At 34.1% G+C, this 19,516-nt stretch overlaps 1 protein-coding gene and 1 long non-coding RNA gene across 2 annotated transcripts in view; one reads left to right on the top strand and one right to left on the bottom strand.

The window, feature by feature from the left end:
* Positions 1-19,516, top strand: part of LOC108362687 (uncharacterized) — an 87,955-nt gene that overhangs the window by 55,819 nt on the left and 12,620 nt on the right. The window lies entirely within an intron of this gene.
* The window catches only part of LOC108362685 (uncharacterized), a 47,488-nt gene continuing 28,860 nt past the window's right edge, over positions 889-19,516 (bottom strand). The window contains exons 2-6 of the mRNA XM_017615774.1: positions 8,539-8,606; positions 8,361-8,477; positions 7,230-7,326; positions 2,528-2,606; positions 889-1,764 (exon numbers count right to left, since the gene is read on the bottom strand). Of these exons, the coding sequence (XP_017471263.1) occupies positions 1,714-1,764; positions 2,528-2,606; positions 7,230-7,326; positions 8,361-8,477; positions 8,539-8,606 (412 nt within the window). The 3' untranslated portion in view covers positions 889-1,713. The remainder of the gene's footprint in view (positions 1,765-2,527; positions 2,607-7,229; positions 7,327-8,360; positions 8,478-8,538; positions 8,607-19,516) is intronic.

Genomic DNA, 19,516 nt, shown 5'->3' with positions numbered 1-19,516 from the left:
ATGCCGTATAAATTTGGTTGAATTCGGTGAAGGCGTTCCCAAGTTATAAGCTCACACCAAAACGAGTACTTATTTTTATACATAACATACATGTGCCACGCCCCCTTTTCCGAATTTGGGCAAACTACAACATAAAATATCTGCATGATGGCCCGAATACGCTATATAAATTTGGTTGAATTCGGGGCAGCCGTTCTCAAGTTATGAGCTAACTCACTAATTTTTATATATAAAATAGAGGCGCCACGCCCCCTTTTCCGAATTCAAGCAAACTTCACATAAACCATCTGCATGATAGCCCGAATATGCCGCAAAAATTTAGTTGAATTCGGTGAAGCCGTTCTCAAGTTATGAGCTAACTCACTAATTTTTATATATAAAATAGAGGCGCCACGCCCCCTTTTCCGAATTCAAGCAAACTTCACATAAACCATCTGCATGATAGCCCGAATATGCCGCAAAAATTTAGTTGAATTCGGTGAAGCCGTGCTCAAGTTATATGATCACACCAAAAACGTTCACTTGTTTTTATATTTTAGTTAGTATGGGTGGTGCCACGCCCCCTTTGCCGAATTCGGGAAAACTTCGCATACACCATCTGCATGATAGATCGAATATGCCACATAAATTTGGTTGAATTCGGTGAAGCCGTTCTCAAGTTATGAGGTCACACCAAAAACGTGCACTTATTTTTATATATAAGATTAATAAAATATGAACAAAACATTTTCAAAATATAGACAAAATTGCTCTACGATTTTGACTGACACTCGCTGTATTAAAGAATTTTAACAATTTATTTTTTGTTGTTTAATTTCAGTTACTTTTTTATTAACATATATTTCTTTATTTCATAAAACTGAACTTAACTGAACGTAACTGAAATTAAATAACAAAAATAAATTGTTACAATTTGTCAATATGTGGTGCGGCTATAATTTTTTCGACCACTGCACATACTAGTCTAGATTACATCAATGAATTCACATTTAAAATGTTTTTTTCCCGAAGAACTTCTAAAATTAGTTTAAAAAAGATTTTAAGTCAAGACTTACAAAAAAATACATATGCTTTTGAAAGCAAATACTGGAAATACTTACGTACTAATATATTTTACATCAATGACCTCGCATTTAAAATGGCTTGTTTCGTTTTTGGAAGGAACCTTCTTTGAACACAACTTGGTTTTTTTTGTAATACTTATATACTAACATACATTGCCGCCAAAAAAACGGGACACTGATTGATTTTGATATTCCGCAATTTCTCGAGTAATTATGTTTTGCATAGTTTTTATAAAAATATAGTTCTTCCTATAAAAAAACCCATAAAAGTCAGAGTTCGAAACTCTATGCAGATATTTAAAAGAAAGCAGTTTTGCGCTTTATTATACTATTCTATTAATTACAAAACTGCGTACTCAATTAAAGTGCAAAGCTGCTTTCTATTTTTTCTGTTTTTTATGGGTTTTGTTGTAGGAAGAACTTAACTTTTATTAAAAATATCTTAAATGAAAATAAAAATTAATCAATGTGACGTTTTCTTTGCGGCCGGCCATGTAAAGGTACAATTCATCAGCGAAGCCGCTTCGTGACATATTATTATTTTTAAAGTTAATTTTTAAAATAAGTCTTTTGTAGCCTCATTAACCATTTTTCTTTTGGATGTGACGCCTTTGATCTATTCAATTTTTTCCTCTTGCAATGGCCATTTTTACATCACTTGTATAGTCCTCATAGCTATTGTACATATTTTTAACGGTATCTATTGAAAAAATGGATTAGCATTATAATATATTAATATAAGCATTATAATATTAATATAATATTATGATATTAATATAAGCATTATAATAAAAAATATTTAATAAATAATATATATAATAATATACATAACAATTTACACTTGCGGTCACTTGATTAAGTTAAGTGACATTTTGATCAGTTTTGTTTTTTTTTATTTATTTGATGTTAATAATTTTTTTATAAAAGTCACCACATAAATTCACATTTCAAACTTCTTACAAAAATTATACAAATTCAAAAAACTTCAGCATTTATACCCCAAAGTTTTTTAACTTTATTAAGAATGTTTAGGAAAATTTTAAATGTGCAGTTTAACAGCCCATTAAATTTCAGTAGGTCAAAGTCCAAATTTTAAAAAGCTAGAAAATAGCATTAATTTTACAATTTATTTTTCAAAGTTATCTCTATCAAGGGTTTTAAGTGGAAATTTGTAGCTGTTCAACGTTGAAAACACTTTGCCGTAGATTCTGTTTATTTTAATACATTAGAATGTCAGTGTGAGCAGACGTGTTTTTGTGGCGCTGCATCGAATCTCGCTTTTAAATCGTAATTCCCGGTCATTTATAGTAAATAATATATCTACTAGCAGCTTGTGCCAGCACCTATAGCTACAGTTGATCGACGGTCACTTTACTTGCATCATTTTGCCTATTTTCGCTTTTTAATAATAAACAATATTCCCTGAGTGCAAATATGTCAACAAGAAAAAGTTCCCGCAATACCTCCTCTCCGCAACAAACTCCAGTACAAAAACAGTTGAAAGGTATTAGCAGTCCGACAACGGTGAGTTTGCTTGAGAGGCTGGAAAAGAAATTAGATTTTTCCATGAGCAGTATCATCTCGAAATTACATGAGAGCGAAGAGCGTGTCATGCAGAGAATAGGTGAAGTCGCTGCTGAAGCCCGGAACACTTTGACGACAGCAAGCGACAAGCAGCATCTGTCAAATTTTAAATACACACGTTCTTACGGACACAATTATTTTGACGACAGCACGACATCTTGGCTGCAGGACTGCAATTGTCGACGTCGCCAAATTAAATCTATTTCTAATTTTGCCGGCGACAATGAGTAGATGTAGTGCTGCAAAATTAAATTGTCGCAAAATTAATCACATATTCTTGATTGTTCATGTTTTTCTTATTTACTTAAATAAAAATACACAATTTGTGAAATAAATATACCAAAATGTCAAACTTTAAAATCAGCTGTTTGCTATGTCGCTGAGGTCTTCAAAATGTTTAAGAAGCTGGCTTCAAGGCGACATTTGTCGACAAAATGATGTCGCTGTCGTTACGTCGTGAAGTTGCAGTCGTCAAAGTGTTCCGAGCTTGAGTTATAAAACATAAAAGCCGCCATGAAGAAGATGGATGAGAGAGTGAGTGAATTAGAAAAACTCAATGGCGAAGGTGGTGAACAAAACAAAAACGTTCAAGCTCTATGCCAACATGTTGATGACCTGGAGAACGCGCTGGTGTCGACTGACGTGATTGTGTTTGGTGTACCTAGTGTGGCTGGTGAGAACCTAATTTCGATGTTCTCACGGCTATGCACGAAAATTAATATAGCCCCACTTGCCATCCGCTCAGCTTTTCGTACGCGTAAAAACAACAGCTCCACTAAGCACTCTCCGATTATCTACAAACTAAACTCAACCTATGATCGCTCACTTCTATTCAAAGCGATTGCTGGTGCATTTAAATCTGGGTGTAAGTCGTTTACTCTCCGCGATATTGGGGTTGATGCTGATGAGAAAAAGAATCGTGATGTTATCATTATGCGTCCAATATGAAAAAGCAAAAACGTTTGGTGAGTGCATTTATGATTCATGGGCATGTCTATGTGAGAAAGCACCCGGATAGTGAAGCAGTTAAAGTACTTGACTCTACAAGCGTAGATCGCATCGCAGCCGCAACTTAAATTCTAATATACTTTTGTTTGTCTGTGTATATTCTTGTGATGTTAAGTGATTCTGCCTTATTATTATTCATGCCCACTTGTAAGAGAATCTATGCCTATTTATTGCTCCCTCTTATTAATTTTCTCTTCACTTCATATTGCATACATTTTCTCTTCTTGACCTGCCGCTCTCAAGCATCTCTTATTTATCTTCGATTTGATCGATGACNTATACTTTTATTTGTCTGTGTATATTCTTGTGATGTTAAGTGATTCTGCCTTATTATTATTCATGCCCACTTGTAAGAGAATCTATGCCTATTTATTGCTCCCTCTTATTAATTTTCTCTTCACTTCATATTGCATACATTTTCTCTTCTTGACCTGCCGCTCTCAAGCATCTCTTATTTATCTTCGATTTGATCGATGACCCTAGCGTACACACTAACAAAGACAATCTTAGGCTGGCTCTAAATTTAACGTGCAAGTATAATAAAGGTTTTAATATCTGCCACTTTAATGCTCGAAGCTTAACAATTGACAAACTAGATTATTTAAACAATATTTTTTATGAAAGTAGCATCGATGTGATATGTGTAACCGAGACGTGGTTCAAATCATGTATTCAGAGTTCAACATATGCTATGTGCGATTTCTCGCTATTAAGAAATGACAGATCCACTGGGTGCAGAGGTGGTGGCATAGCCATATATTATAATTCCAAGCTCAAATGTAAAGTTTTGCATAAGTCTCTCTGCTCAGATGTTGTTGAGTGTATGTTTGTAGAATTTAATGATAATGTACAGAAGTGTCTTGTTGTTTGTGTATATAACCCACATAAATATAATGATCTATCGTCAACCTTTACGAAAATTCGTGAACTGTCTGTAAACTATGTTCATGTCCTCGTATGTGGTGACTTTAATGTAGACATTTTATGTAACAATGCCAGGTCCAAGCACTTATTGAGCAGCTTAAATTCTTGTGGTATCAATATTGTTAATAAGTATGCGACACGCTTTCCGCCTAACTGTAAGGCAACTATGTTGGATCTCTTTGGCACCAGTGAGGTTAATAATGTAAACCATGTGGATCAATTTCCATTAGCCGGTATTTCTGACCACGAATTAATTTATTTATGTTACAATATAGAATTCAAGAAAGCACAACAAATAACCCATTTGACTTATAGAGATTTCAAAAATATAAATATTTCTGCCTTAAATGATGAATCGAGTTCTCTGGACTAGAACTTCTGCTGGCGCCTCTCAGATATTGACGAAAAATTAGAGCATTTTACTAAGCTGGTAAAATATTTGTTTGATAAGTATGTCCCTCTCCGTAAAATTAAAATAACTTGCAATAGAAAACCCTGGTTCACCAAATCAATTTTAAATCTTATAAAGGACCGAAATAAAGCGTAATCCTGTAGCTGAACGCTGGAATAGATACAGAGATTTACGAAATATAGTAACTAAAAACTTACGCGCGAATAAAAGATTGTATTCGCAGAGTAAATTTAATGAAACAGTTTCCACGAAAGATTTATGGAAAAATCTCAAGTCGTTAGGAGTCTGCGTGAAAGACAAGAAAGCATGCACGATTGATGCAAATGTAATGAACTCATACTTTTTAGGGGTAAATAAGCAGCAAACAAGTGAGTCATCCTTTAAAACTAACCAAAGTCTGACCTGTAATCCTACAGTTAAATTTACATTCAACTCAACCACTGAAAATGAAATTATCAACTGCATATATGCCATAAAATCGAATGCTATTGGCGTGGATGGTCTTAGCCTACGCTTTCTAAAAATAATCCTTCCTTATGCACTCCCCTCAATTAGCCATATTTTTAACTTCATTTTGACGTCGTCAACATTCCCTAGTCAGTGGAAAGTCGCAATCGTTTTTCCGACCCCTAAAGGCAAGCTGTGTGACTCCCCCCAAAACTATAGGCCCATCAGTATAATACCAGCGCTATCAAAAGTTTTTGAAAAAATTACTTGTAAACAAATAGTGTCGCATTTGAATAATCACAACCTGTTATCTGAGTACCAATCTGGCTTTAGATCTGGGCATAGTTGTACTACTGCAATACTTAAGGTAATGGATGATATCCGCCCCGCTTTTGATAATAAAATGCTCACTATATTGGTTCTCTTGGATTTTTCAAAAGCATTTGATTCTGTTAATCATAATATTTTACTAACTAAGTTACAAGATTATTTTGGTTTCGACTCAACGTCAGTAAAATTAATAAAAAGCTACCTCTCGAATAGGCTACAACAAGTACAGTGTAGCAGCATCACTTCGCAGCGTATGAAGATTTCCTCTGGTGTACCTCAGGGTTCAATCCTGGGTCCCATACTTTTCACCATCTTTATTAATGATATTGTCAACTGCTGTCAAAACTCTTCAATACATCTATATGCTGATGATACCCAGATCTACCTTTCGCGTCCTATTGGTCTTGGCGAAGATTTAGTATGCAGGTTAAATGATGACCTAAAAAGACTGTGTAGCTGGGCCAAGACAAATGGCCTTTGCTTAAATGCAGCAAAAACACAGGTCTTACTTTCTTACTTTGAGTTAGTATATAGCAACCCCGACTACGAATCTAAAAATAAACTAAACCTAGCTTTGAATAATGCTGCGAGATTTATATATAGCAAGCGAAAATTTGATCACATCTCGTTATATACTAAAAGTATTCTCTGCTTTAGTTTAGATAATTACTTAAAAGTGCGAAATATTTTATTTTTATTTAAAATAATTAAGTATCATCAGCCTGGTTACCTTTTCTGTAGACTTAAGTTTGTCATATCATCTCGCACTAAAAACATTGTAGTACCAAAATATAAAACGTTAACGGCCTCCAGACTATTCTTTGTTAGTGTTGTCAGACTATGGAACTCATTACCACTTTCAATTAAAAACATAAATTCAGCTAGATGCTTTAAGACGGCAGTTACAGAACTTTTTACTTAGTTCTATGTTTTCTCATCTTTTATGTAACTCTTGTTNATGCTGCGAGATTTATATATAGCAAGCGAAAATTTGATCACATCTCGTTATATACTAAAAGTATTCTCTGCTTTGGTTTAGATAACTACTTAAAAGTGCGAAATATTTTATTTTTATTTAAAATAATTAAGTATCATCAGCCTGGTTACCTTTTCTGTAGACTTAAGTTTGTCATATCATCTCGCACTAAAAACATTGTAGTACCAAAATATAAAACGTTAACGGCCTCCAGACTATTCTTTGTTAGTGTTGTCAGACTATGGAACTCATTACCACTTTCAATTAAAAACATAAATTCAGCTAGATGCTTTAAGACGGCAGTTACAGAACTTTTTACTTAGTTCTATGTTTTCTCATCTTTTATGTAACTCTTGTTCACCTACGTCATACTATTTCTTACCCTGCTTTCATGGTTGGATAAGCCTTAGAATTTAAGTTTAGTTTAAGATTAAAATTTGTAATTGAATTGTAAAAATGTACAAAAAAAGACTTAATGTCTTACCGTACTTTTGAGATAAATAAATAAATATTTTGTTCGCTTATGATCGCGGTTTGGTGGTCGAGGGCTTCTCTTAGCAAACCAACCATTTCCTTAAGATCTGAAAATATAATAATTAATATATGCATGCAGGGGCGCACCCAGGAATATATTTTAGGGGGGTTTTATATTTCTGAAGATATATCACCGGAAAATACAGAAAATTTGCTTCAGATAATACTCTCTTTAAAATGCATTTATGCAAGTTTTATGTACAGTATGTAATAAATAAATAAACGTTTTAAAATTCTTAAAGTGCACTTTATTTACAGATTAACAGAACTCAAACGCTTTTAACCGACTTCAAAAAAAGTGATGTTATCATCTCGCCGGAATACATCACTTTGGACCACGTGAACCGTTTTCAATAATCCTTTTTTTATTAGAAAGATAGTACCTCAAGGTTCGTCCCGTAATTTGTTTTAGAGATCCGATGATTGGATCATGAAGAAATTAACGGTACCCCTAAATTTGAATATGAGAATTGAAGTCGGTTGTGTTCTTTCCTTAAAAACTACTTGTTTAATAAAAAGTTCTATAAACTCAAGATGCGCTCAACTTTCAAAAGTACCTAATAAAAAATTTTAAAAAAGAGTCAGTAAAAATAAATTTATTGATTCCATGAATTTTTGCACTTCTATGTTCATTTTTTCGATCTCTGGTTTTCGATAGAGATGGTGATTTTTCACGATTGCTAAATTTTTTAATATTTCAAATACCGAAAAAATTAGCTGAACTCTCAAGAAAAACGAAAAATTCATATAAAACGACGGACGAGAAATGGGAAAGAAATTTTCTTCTACCAAAATTTCTTAAATCAGTTTGCAGCTCTCAAGAAAAAAAATGCTCGTATATTTATTCCCTCATGAAAATTTACAGCAAAAGCAAAGCGCTTTTTCAAGCAACAGAAATTATAATAAATATTTCTTATAATTTCCTTGAGAGCTGGATTCTTAGCTTTAAGATACAGATAGTATTTGAGGTTATTAGCTTTAGGGGGGGTTTGAACCCCACAACCCACCCCTTGTGTGCGCTAATGTATGCATGCAATTATTAAAACATTAAAATTTCGCAATAGTTATCAATACTTAATACCTTTAAACTCGCCCATCATACGCTCATCTGAAGCGAAGCTTACAACGGTTGACGGCACAGAATGAGATGGGGAATGGTACATTTCGTCAGCAGGATGAAGCTGAAATGGCAAGTTAGCTGAAATAAAGAAAAAGTATAAACAAAGTATAAGTATAAATTTTCATTTTTGTCTTCTTACCAAGTTGCCTATACATTTTTAGTTTCTGGTTTGATGAATAACAGGAATAAGGATGTATGTACTGTCTTCTGCAACCGTTGAAAAATATTTTTTAATATTTACATCTATTGATATTACTTCTTCTTCTACGGCCAGCTCCTTAGCTTGTAATATTACTATTTGCAAAGAATTAAAAGGATACGAAAACAGGGGTGAAATATTTAAAAATTTCTTAAATACCATGTAATGCTTTCCATTCTTTATTCCGAGGGCAACTATCTTACTCGGATGGCCATTTATGCAACAAATATTATTGGGTGGTTTTTTTTTTTAAGTTTCATTAAATTTTAGAGATATTAAGCTTTTATCAACTAAATGATTTTTTGCCTCAAAATTTTTTTTAACTGAAATATCATTTAATTTGTTGTTCAGCTGCATAAGAATATGCTGAGGTTTCTTAATTTTTCTCTTCAAAATTTGTAAAAAATTTTCATAATGGTAACTATCTGCCACTCCAATTTCTTTAATTGAATCAACAAGATGAAGAGTTCCATGAACCTTGTAAGAAATGCTGTCTGGGCCATAAAATTTACTAAAATTTGTAACAAACAACTGCAGCATGCCTTTTACTACTTCAGTGTTTGCCTGAAAAGTGGTTCCGGATAAACATATACGATAAGCGCAGCATAAAAGTAGATAGTGTTCATACATATCTATGCACATAATATCTTTGAATACTATAATTCCAGTATATAAATTGAATTGCCGGAATTCGGTTCCCTTCCACCTCAAAAGTTCTCCGAAATGTCTTGGCATCCTAGAAAACTCTTTAGGAACACATTTCCTAAGGTCCAGCAACTTCATTGATAATTCAGATTTATTTTGTCGAGAAATATTAAAATGTGATTCCAATTTAGAGCCCATAGTTTTGGTAATTATTTTCTTAGCTATACCAAGATCAATAAGATGTAAGATGTCAAAAGGAAAGTGTGTGACGAGATTAATGCCATATGCTTCTAGTATATTTGGTTTAGACCTATATCCTACACTATGGTGGCTTAAATCTATTCGGGCATTAAAGCTTTCATTTGTTCGTGTATCACCCACTGTATTTGAATATAGTCCTGTTATTGATACGGAAACCTACTTGATTACAAAAAGGACATCCATGAAAGGAATTGTGGGCAACAGTCATAAGTCACAAATGCTCTCGCAGTCGCACACGAATGCCCTTATGTTGACTTTCGGAGTAAGATCTCCCAGTCTCAAGCCATTTGCATCAATTTCTTTTAAATCTTCCACGAGTTGCGTTAAATATGCATCACCATTTGATGGCTTTTTTGGTCCCGCAAAAGAACCTATCACAAACGGTCTAAGATCACGCCTGTCGACGAATGCACCTAATATAGGCCACAGGGCAGTACCTGAACTTTTAAAAAGTAGAAGACCGTCTACAGTAAAACCCGCTTAAGTACCTCACGAAAAATGTCAGCTTTTTGAGGTACTTAAGCGGGTTGGGTACTTAAAAGAACCCGCTTAAGTACCTCGATGCGGGTACTTAACCGAACATAATTACTGATGTAGGTACATCATCTTGTTAGCTTACATAAATACTTGATTAACAACATTTAATGAAGCATACATAGTTTAAAACCAGCCTCGTAGTATTATTTAAACACATAAACAAGTAAAGAAAAACTTTATTTAAAAAAATCATATATCCCAGCAAACATTTGGAGTCATAAATGAGTCTTTAAGGAGTCCCATTTCGGAGCCTTTGTGCTCATAATGAGCTCATTTAAGAGTCCGAAATGAGGGTGTTTCCCTTCCTGCGTAGGTCGACCTATATGAGCTTAAATTCATACATCAAATGAGCCTCAATATGAGTCATATTGGACTCTTATTGGCCTCATNGTGTACATGTTTATTTATAAACGTATGTGTTCCTTTTCTTTCGTACGTGTTTATTGATATATCTGTACTGTAGTGTTTTCGGACGGTACTAGCTCTTACTGCCAATATAGGAGTATTACATATATGAAAAAATATATAGTGCAATGGTATGTCATTTTTACAAAAATTAAATTGTTTAAAAAGTCAAAGTTGGACATATCATTTTGCACCAAATTCAAAATGATATTTTTTCCCACTTATGTTTATTTATTAATTTTTGAGAACAAATACCATATAAACCTAAGCTTAAGATTTTGTAGAACACTAAAAAAAAGATGCATCATAATTTCAAACTTTTTTCTCTGAAGTGTTTTTTGAGTACACCATTCAATTTTGGTGGAATAATGTGCAAGTTTCAAGTGACTAAAAATTACCGTTGATTTTTTAGAATTTTTTTTTTTACCGAAGGTGTTTAGCGCTGCTACTGAATTTCAAAATACGTAAATATTTTAAGCAATTTTAAAAGCGCACTTTAAAGGGGAAAATTCTAAGTAAAATTGTAAATGGGGCACGAAAAATGTAGGTAGGCGGGTTGGGTAAATAAGCGGTGAGGTACTTAGGAGAGGGATTTTCTTCAGATTATATTCAAAAATTCACGGTGTCCAAAAATGCTGGTTACTTAAGCGGGTTAGGTGCTTTAGCGGGGGGTACTTAAGCGGGTTTCACTGCATATCTATTTGTACTATGTTGTCCCGAACTATATTCAAGTCACGATATTTATTTATCATTTTGGAAATACCAACATGAATATAGCTGCCGGCTCAATATCAGTGGTCCTAGCTTTTTCAATATTGCCTGAACCTATTAATGTTTGCATGGACAAGGGCACATCTAATCCACTAGTTTTTAAAATTTTTACCAAGCGGTTCATTGCACTGTGCGATATGTTTTCCTCTAAAGCCCAGAAAGCTAAGGACTCTTTCAAAGAAAAAGCTGGTTCATTGGAACTATCATTTAAAAAAACATAGTTCATTGAAAGCATTATCGACCATGTCGCTTGATTCCAAATGATCACCACTATTTCCTAGGAAATTGTAAACATTGATTCGCGCAGAATCTATTTCCTGATCACTTTTGCCAGTTGATTTCGTCTTTGTTTTGCTTATTAGGCGCTTAAAACGCCGCTTAGAGTACCGAACGTATTGTGCCATTTCGTTGGCTTAGTTCGCAAACGTGCTAAGTCCATTTTTTTTTGTCAGGAGGGACAAAAAACCGTCTATCTTTTTTTTGTTGTCAATATTTTTCTAATCTCTAAATGCAGTTTTCTTCCTTAGTTCGTCTTGTTTTAGTACCAATAATCGGCCAATTTCAAAATATAGCTGTTGCAGACTTATAGGCTCTTTTGGGACTTACCACATTTTCTATTTAAGATTTTATTCTTTTAATGTGAACTTAGCACATTTTCTATCAACCTTTTTTCCATTATTTTTTATTTTTAAAAGATTTAGGCCCACTTGCAGAACATCCAGAGTTAAATATATAAATACAGAGTTCAGTAGCTAAGAGTTAAATTTTTACATTACTAAACCCGACAATGTCTTGCAGCAATGAAAACTGACTCAGAGTTAAGTTACCCGAGGGATTTCTAAATTAAGTAGGCACCACCCTCTTTTTTTGACGTTTGTTTTGATTGTTTATATTTATTGTTTGAAATTAAATAAAAAATTTCTATTACAACCAGAAAATCTAAAGAATGGCAAATATTAAATAAAATTATATCTCGCTATGGTTGGATTGATACACATGCCTGTCCAAGCACATCAACTTTAAGACGGACTTCTATTACTTGACCTGAATATGTACTCATTTATGTACCACATCCACGCCATGGTAGTTTCAACTGCGCTCATGAAGATCTTCAGCTAATTTCTCTGCAAATTGGCCAGCGACACTTCTTCACTGCACACTTTCGGTGCATTTAAATCGCATATACATACATATTTTTTTACGCGAGACTGACCGAAACCTCTATTTGAAGGCGGAAAAATGAATACATGCATATGTGTGTATGTGTGTATGTAAACATGTGTTCAAAAATATTTTTTAAATTTTTGAAATCTCAATTTTATTATTCTTGTTACTGACAAAATTGACATATGTAGAGTTAGCAAGTTAACCTTCGAAAATTGCTGAGCTAAATATTTAACGAGTTAACTTTAATTTTACACCCAACCATTGATTGTGCAAGCCAATTTATCAATTTAACCGGTAAACTTCGAGTTATATAGATTACCTGCTGTTATGCAAGTGGGCCTTAGTTGTTTATTTGAAATATATTTTATTGTTTTAAAATAAATTATAACCTAATACAGTTTTATTTCATTGCTATTAGAAAAATAACTATTTTAAGTCGTAAATTTATGTACCATTTATAAAAGAAAATAATTGAAAGTAAGTAAAGAGGTATAAGTTTGTGCGAAACCGAACTTCATATACCCGGCGCAGGTATCAAATACTGTCGTAAGCAGGGGCGTTTTCCCCGATTTCAAACGTTTTCCATAATATCCTGAGTTAGACTCAATGAAATAATTGAACCACGTTTAGTAGAAATCGCTAAATTGGCTACCGAGATACACCTTGTAGTCATAAAGTGGGCGGTGTCATGCAGTCTTAGTTATTGTTAAGAGATTGTTGTAAGTATTAACTTGGAGTAAATTGGCGTCGTCAGTTATTGAAATATCAGAGTTTCCGCATTTCTGAAATTTACCGTTAGATATACGGAAAGCGAATGTAATTTTGGTCCGATTTGAATAATTTTCAACGAATTGCTTTTCCGTACCAGGTTTATTAAGTGCACCGAGTTTGGAAGAAATTTATAAATCGGTTACCGCGTTACACTCTTGCGGTCATAAGTGGGCGGCGCCATGCCCATTATCCAAAAATGTATCATAATCTAATTTTCTGCTGAGTCGTTATCGAGATCATCGATTTTAAGTGAATTAGCTTTAGTAGATACGCGTAGTCATTTCCCGATTTTAAAGATTTTCAACAGATTTCTTAGTTAGACCCTAAATAAGGCTCGTAACGAGTTTGGTGGAGATCGGTGAATGGGCTACTGAGATATATTTCATAATAGGTGGGCGGAGTCACGCCCATTTTCCAAAAATTGCACAATAATATTTTTTACAAAAACTCTACTTCACATACTAATTTTGAACAATTTGCATCCAATATTTACTGAAATATCGTAGTTTTTGCATCTTTAGAAAATACCTTTATATCGGAAATGGGTGTGGTTACAGTCCGATTCGCCCATTTTTAATACCATCTTACCTTGGATAAAGGGCAACCTACATACCAAATTTCGTTGAGATATCTCGAGTTATCGTGTACACGGACAGACGTGTTTATATTTTTTCTTGACTTTTTTGGACTTCGCAAATTTGCGTACCAATGCATAACAACAAGTAAGAACGACATTACGGTAACTTTCTTTTTTGGTAATGATGTATTTTGAGTTATGCTATCTTACTGCATCAAAATCTCAATTTTCATAAAAAAAGGAGCACGTTTGCGAACTAAGCCAACGATTTATTATTTTATTGGAAGCTGATACTTAAGTATGTCTGTGCTTATTTGCAATAACCGCTTAGACTGACTTCTGTACCATTTAAAATTAAAATATTTTTATTATTAAGTCTTTAGCCCTAAGCAGTTATTGGAAATTTTCGCAGATCACACACAAAATATTTCACAAACCTTAATACCGCACTGTAAACAAATCGCAATTAATGCAATATCAAACACAAGACGACAAATCACTCAAACGCAATGTTAAAACCGCACAAATTTTATATCATTAAGCTTTTAATCAACAAAATGCTAAATTTTAGCAGCTGAAAGCAAACAATTCCGGTGAATGGCTTGGGTGCGGTGTTGCCACCTTGGCCCTTTTTAAGTGTCTCTAATTCTAATGCAATTCTAGTTGTTTTTAGAGTTTTTTGAATTAATGCAACTTGTTTCAATTTTCTTTTACAACCCCAACTGTGAAACGTCACGTGACGCCACGTCCACGAAATTTCCAACGTTATATTTTTGTTAATATTGCTTTTAAATGAATTTTCAACGCAAACAAAACATACATTTTATGTCGAATATACTTTATATTTTGACTACAGCGTCAATTAATGGTAAATTTTTTGGAAATCTATGATTTATTATGTTTCAACTACATACGCCAAATTCGAACCAAATCGGACCATAACTACGGTTTTTCGAAATATCTCGACCTTGGCGCCACCTAGCCAGACCATTTTACGCAAACATGATTCTACTTACATAGCCAGTATATATTTTAAAAAGCAGACAAATCGGCCCGTAAATATATTAGATATAAGACTTTTATTTTTTTTTTTTTCGGGGTGGACCTTCCGATGGAAACACCCATATTGAACAAATTATTTGGTCCATAAAATATCAAATATTTTTAATTTCTTCTTACAAAAGTTTCAAATTGTCAAAATCTATTTGCATGTGAAACTTTTTTCCACGCAAAACAAGCGATAGAAAGCAGCTTTAGGAACGTTCACCCAACTCAGCAGTACAAACGATGATTACTGGGCCTGGCAAAGGATGGATCAATGCTTCGAGAAGTAAACAAATTTACTAAGAAATAAAGTTGCAGCAATTTTTTTTTCAATTTCAATTTGGAGTAGGGTATTATTTATCAGATTAGCTTTTTACACAGACATTGTTATATTTTGTTACAAATGTATGGAGGAATTTTATACTTTCATCAATATTTTATTGAAAAAGCTTGCAGAATTACACAATGATTTGGTAATTTTTATAATTAATTAATTAGTAGTTAATGGTAATTTTTTCTCTAAAGATTTCTGGTTTAACGCGGTTAAATATCACATAAAAAAATTTAAGATGTGTTATTATAAAATTCTTACGTATTGTATCGATAATTCGATTATTCAATTTTTAAACTTATATTTGTGACTTTATAAATTTCATTATTTTATATACGTTTTAAAAACGTCAATCTGGCCATATAGCGCTAAGAACGACAGCTGATGTTCAGTGTGACCAATGGAAACACACATTTTTCGTAGTTGGTTGGTTTTATCACAGCAGTGATTATTTACTTAATTTATGGCATATTTTTATACATAATTAATATTTTGAATGAGGAAAGGTTAGACAAAGACCCGGAAAAAGGATCTTGAAGTCTGCGGTTAGAGTAAAAAAAATAAATACTAAATGTAATTTCAAAAAAGTGAATCTGGCCACACTTCCAACGTTCAAAGAAAAGATGGCTTAGAAATGTAGAGAGAATAGCAGCAGCAGCAATACTGGCGGATTCCTTATTTCTTATTTAAGCTTATGCAATTTTTTGGTGGGCTTTCATGCGACTGCGTGGTATAAGTTATCAGCAACAAATGGGAAATATCCCTTAACAACGTTTAGATCCTGGACTCGCCTTTCTCAATACAGGCTGGTCCTATAATTTTGCGTTCCTGGAGGGGCGTGGCTCAAGGCTATACAAGTGCTGGATAGCTTTATTTGTATGTCTGGTAACTAAGGCAATTCACACCGAATTAGTTACGGAGCTTTCAGCTGCAGCGTTTATTGCTTCTCTTCGTCGTTTCATTGCCAGACGCGGCAAGGCTTTACAAATTTTTTCGGACAACGGCACGAATTTCACTGGTGCCAATCAACAACTTAGCGAGTTATATCAACTTCAGCAACTCAAGATAAAATAAGAAAGGAGTTAGCTGAACAGGAAATACAATGGCATTTCTCACCACCAGCGAGACCACATTTTGGAGGCATATGGGAAGCCGGAATTAAATAAGTCAAATTTCATTTAAAGCGAGTTTTGGGTGAAGCATTAACTACATACGAAGAATTAGCAACGATTTTATGCCAGATTGAATGTTGCCCCAACTCTCGACCGATTTGAAGCAAGTTTGAAGGTGATGTTGATCCTTTGACTCCAGCACATTTTCTTATACTTCGTTCACCTGCCACTTTACCTGAAGAAAATCTCTTGACTTGAAAGAAAATACACTCTCTAGATGGCAATACGTTCAACATTTAACGCAACAGTTTTGGTCGACTGAATATATCTCGCAACTGCAAAAGCGGCCTAAGTGGGCAATCAAGATGAAAAATATTGCCATCGACGACGTGGTCGTCATCAAAGACACAAATTTACCACCCACACAATAGTTAATCGGGTCTGATGGACTTGTGCGCGTAGTCACTGTAAAGACAGCAAAAGGGACATTCAAACGACCAGTTGTAAAATTATGTCCTATGTTTGTAGACGGTTGATAGTGGATTCTATCAAGAGGGGCCGGAATGTTCGGAAAACCTACAATTTTAGTACACAAGTTTGCTGTTCTGTTAAGATTTAAGCGGCTGGAAGCAAACCTCACTTGCTCTATATACGCTTGTTTGTTTCTTTTGGGTTTTCTTCGACTTTGAAATCACATGCGTTTTTTTAGGATTGAATTGTTTTCAGTTTGTATTTGGAGAAGTTAATGTAATATTATACAAATTTAAATATACGGTCCACATAATTCGAAGTCATCAAAGTTTAATAGATCAGCATTCTTGAGGACGTGTCTACATATGTATATACCTATGTACAAAATAATAGCAGTGTGACGTTTTTACCAGTTTTGACTCTTCTTTACATTGATTAATTTTTATTAATATCATATAATGGCCCTTATTTTAATTTTTTAAGTGATTTTAATTTTCTCTTTTCAAATTTATAATGTAATGTATGATTGTTCGTTATTTACTTGCATGTTATGCTAAATTTCAATAATTTATGATTGTGCCAAAACGGAATGAATTGGGCCGAAAGTGCCTCTGTGAATGAAAGTGCCAAAAATGGCACTATTGTGCCTACTTTTCCATCACTAGAGCTGTAGCAATCCATGACTTGAAATACCGAATCGTTACTCACATAATAATCTCGTTACTCGCATGTTCCGTATATGAACCAGCGTTGCCATTTTAGCCGTTTTCCGGCTAGATTTAGCCGGTTTTGATAGCAACTAGCCGGAGAAAATTCGATCTAGCCGGCAGCCGATTTGTTAGCCGGTTTGTAAAAAAAAGTTAGCCGATTTTACTATTTGGCTAATTTTCAGGTGCAAAAAGTAAACAAGTTGTTCGAAAGCAATAATGCAGACCCAATGAAGATTTTTAATGAACTCAATGTTTTACTTTCGCATCTATGCTCCCTAGTGGTTATTAGCGCGGACACATTTGATCCTATATGCTCCCCGTTGGAACCATACCTTGCTCCATTTCCTCAGTTTTATCACAGTTTTGAAGAGTATTTAAAAACAAAAGTAAGCACAAACGCTTTTGACCACGAAGCCGAGAAAATAATTCGAGAAAATGGTCGCTATTTTATTATCACTTTAATAAAGGAATTACGCCAACGCCTCCCTACAAATATTGCCACACTAAATAAAATTGATTTTTTTCGGTTGGAAATGCATTAAGAGTAATTAAACCAAAAGTATTTGTTCAACTACAGCAACAAAAACACAAATATAATGCCGACGAAATAACATCCATAGAGATGCAATGGCAACGGTTAACGTTACATACCTGGAGTAATTTAGACTTAACTGTAAAATTTTGGGCCGAAGTTTATCAATTTCGAAATGCCCTAGGAGAAAACCCTTTTGCTGACCTTTGCAACCTAGTTTTTAGTTTTCTTGTTTTGCCTATAAGTAATGCAGAAGTAGAGCGAATATTTAGTTCAATGAATATAATAAAAACTAAGCAAAGAAATCCAATGTGCGTTAAAACGTTAAACGCTATTTTATATATAAGATACGGTTTAAAACGTGAAGAAAAATGCTGCCATCATTTTACTGTAGATGACGATCTCTTAAAGTTAATGAATTCAGGTGACATATACAATAGTGATTCATTTGATGATGAGGAATATACACTCGATATAAATGAATGGTGTTAACTAGTCTTTCGTTTCTTGCGATTTATTTAAATGAAGCATGTGAATTTTCACTAAAACATTTTAGCCGTTTTTTGCCAGAGTCTATGTGAAATTTCACTAAAACATTTTAGCCGTTTTTAGCCGCTTTTTTTTGCCAATCTAGCCGGTCGGCCCAAAAAGTTCTGGCAACACTGATATGAACCATCATCGTGAATCATTACAACACAACATGTTGTGCGGTAACGAAACGGTTTTTCGTATCGATACTAAAGTGTGTTGCCTGTATATGTACGTACATGCATGCATGATTCCTGTGAGGTACAAATGCTTGATTGTATCAAATTGTTCGAATCGATACAAAAATATGTTGCGTGTATACATATGTATTAAAGTCCAGCGCAAGTGTATTTGCCGCATTTCGTTCAATAAGTACTCCTTGCATTGTACTCTACTCCCAACACATTGGCCCGTAGTCATAGTCAAAATAAAGTCGACTTTAAAGTTAGTTGCAGCTTTTTTGACAGATATCCCATTGAAAATTATGTCAAAAAGCTGCAACTAACTTTAAAGTCGACTTTATTTTGACTATGACTACGGGCCATTGTTACTCTTTTTCCGCATACATGCACTACTTGGTGTTGAGAGACTAAATACTTGACGTACTTGCTATTACTCCACCAAAGTAGGTACTCTACTTTCTCTCATCGCGTACGAGAGATACTTGCTGCTGCCAAAAGGGAGTAGCAAATCTACTCTCTGTATACTTGTAGTACTGTAAGTACTTGCGTATTAAATTTCAATTCTGGTTGTTAGCCTACTAGTTGATATCGTTTGCTGCGCTGGTCAGTGAAATTGAAAGAGTAAAAATAGAATCTGGAAATTGACCGTGTAAGGAAATGTTCACGGCCTTATTTATAACAAGTAATTTTTAGCAAAAAAAAAACTGACTTCAACTCCCATATAAAAAAAAATATATATATATATCTCATGATCCGCTGATCGGATCTTAACCAGATTAGTATGGGACCACCTCTGAGACACTACCTTTCCGATGCAAAAAGAATTATCGACGTGGTCCAAAGTTATGCGGTAACATACATACAAAAAAAAAAA

This window comes from Rhagoletis zephyria, unplaced genomic scaffold (genome assembly GCF_001687245.7).
Source record: "Rhagoletis zephyria isolate East Lansing unplaced genomic scaffold, Rhagoletis_zephyria_1.1 Rzeph_scaffold_01069, whole genome shotgun sequence".
NCBI lineage: Eukaryota > Metazoa > Arthropoda > Insecta > Diptera > Tephritidae > Rhagoletis > Rhagoletis zephyria.
This window is presented reverse-complemented; position numbering and strand designations above follow the sequence as displayed.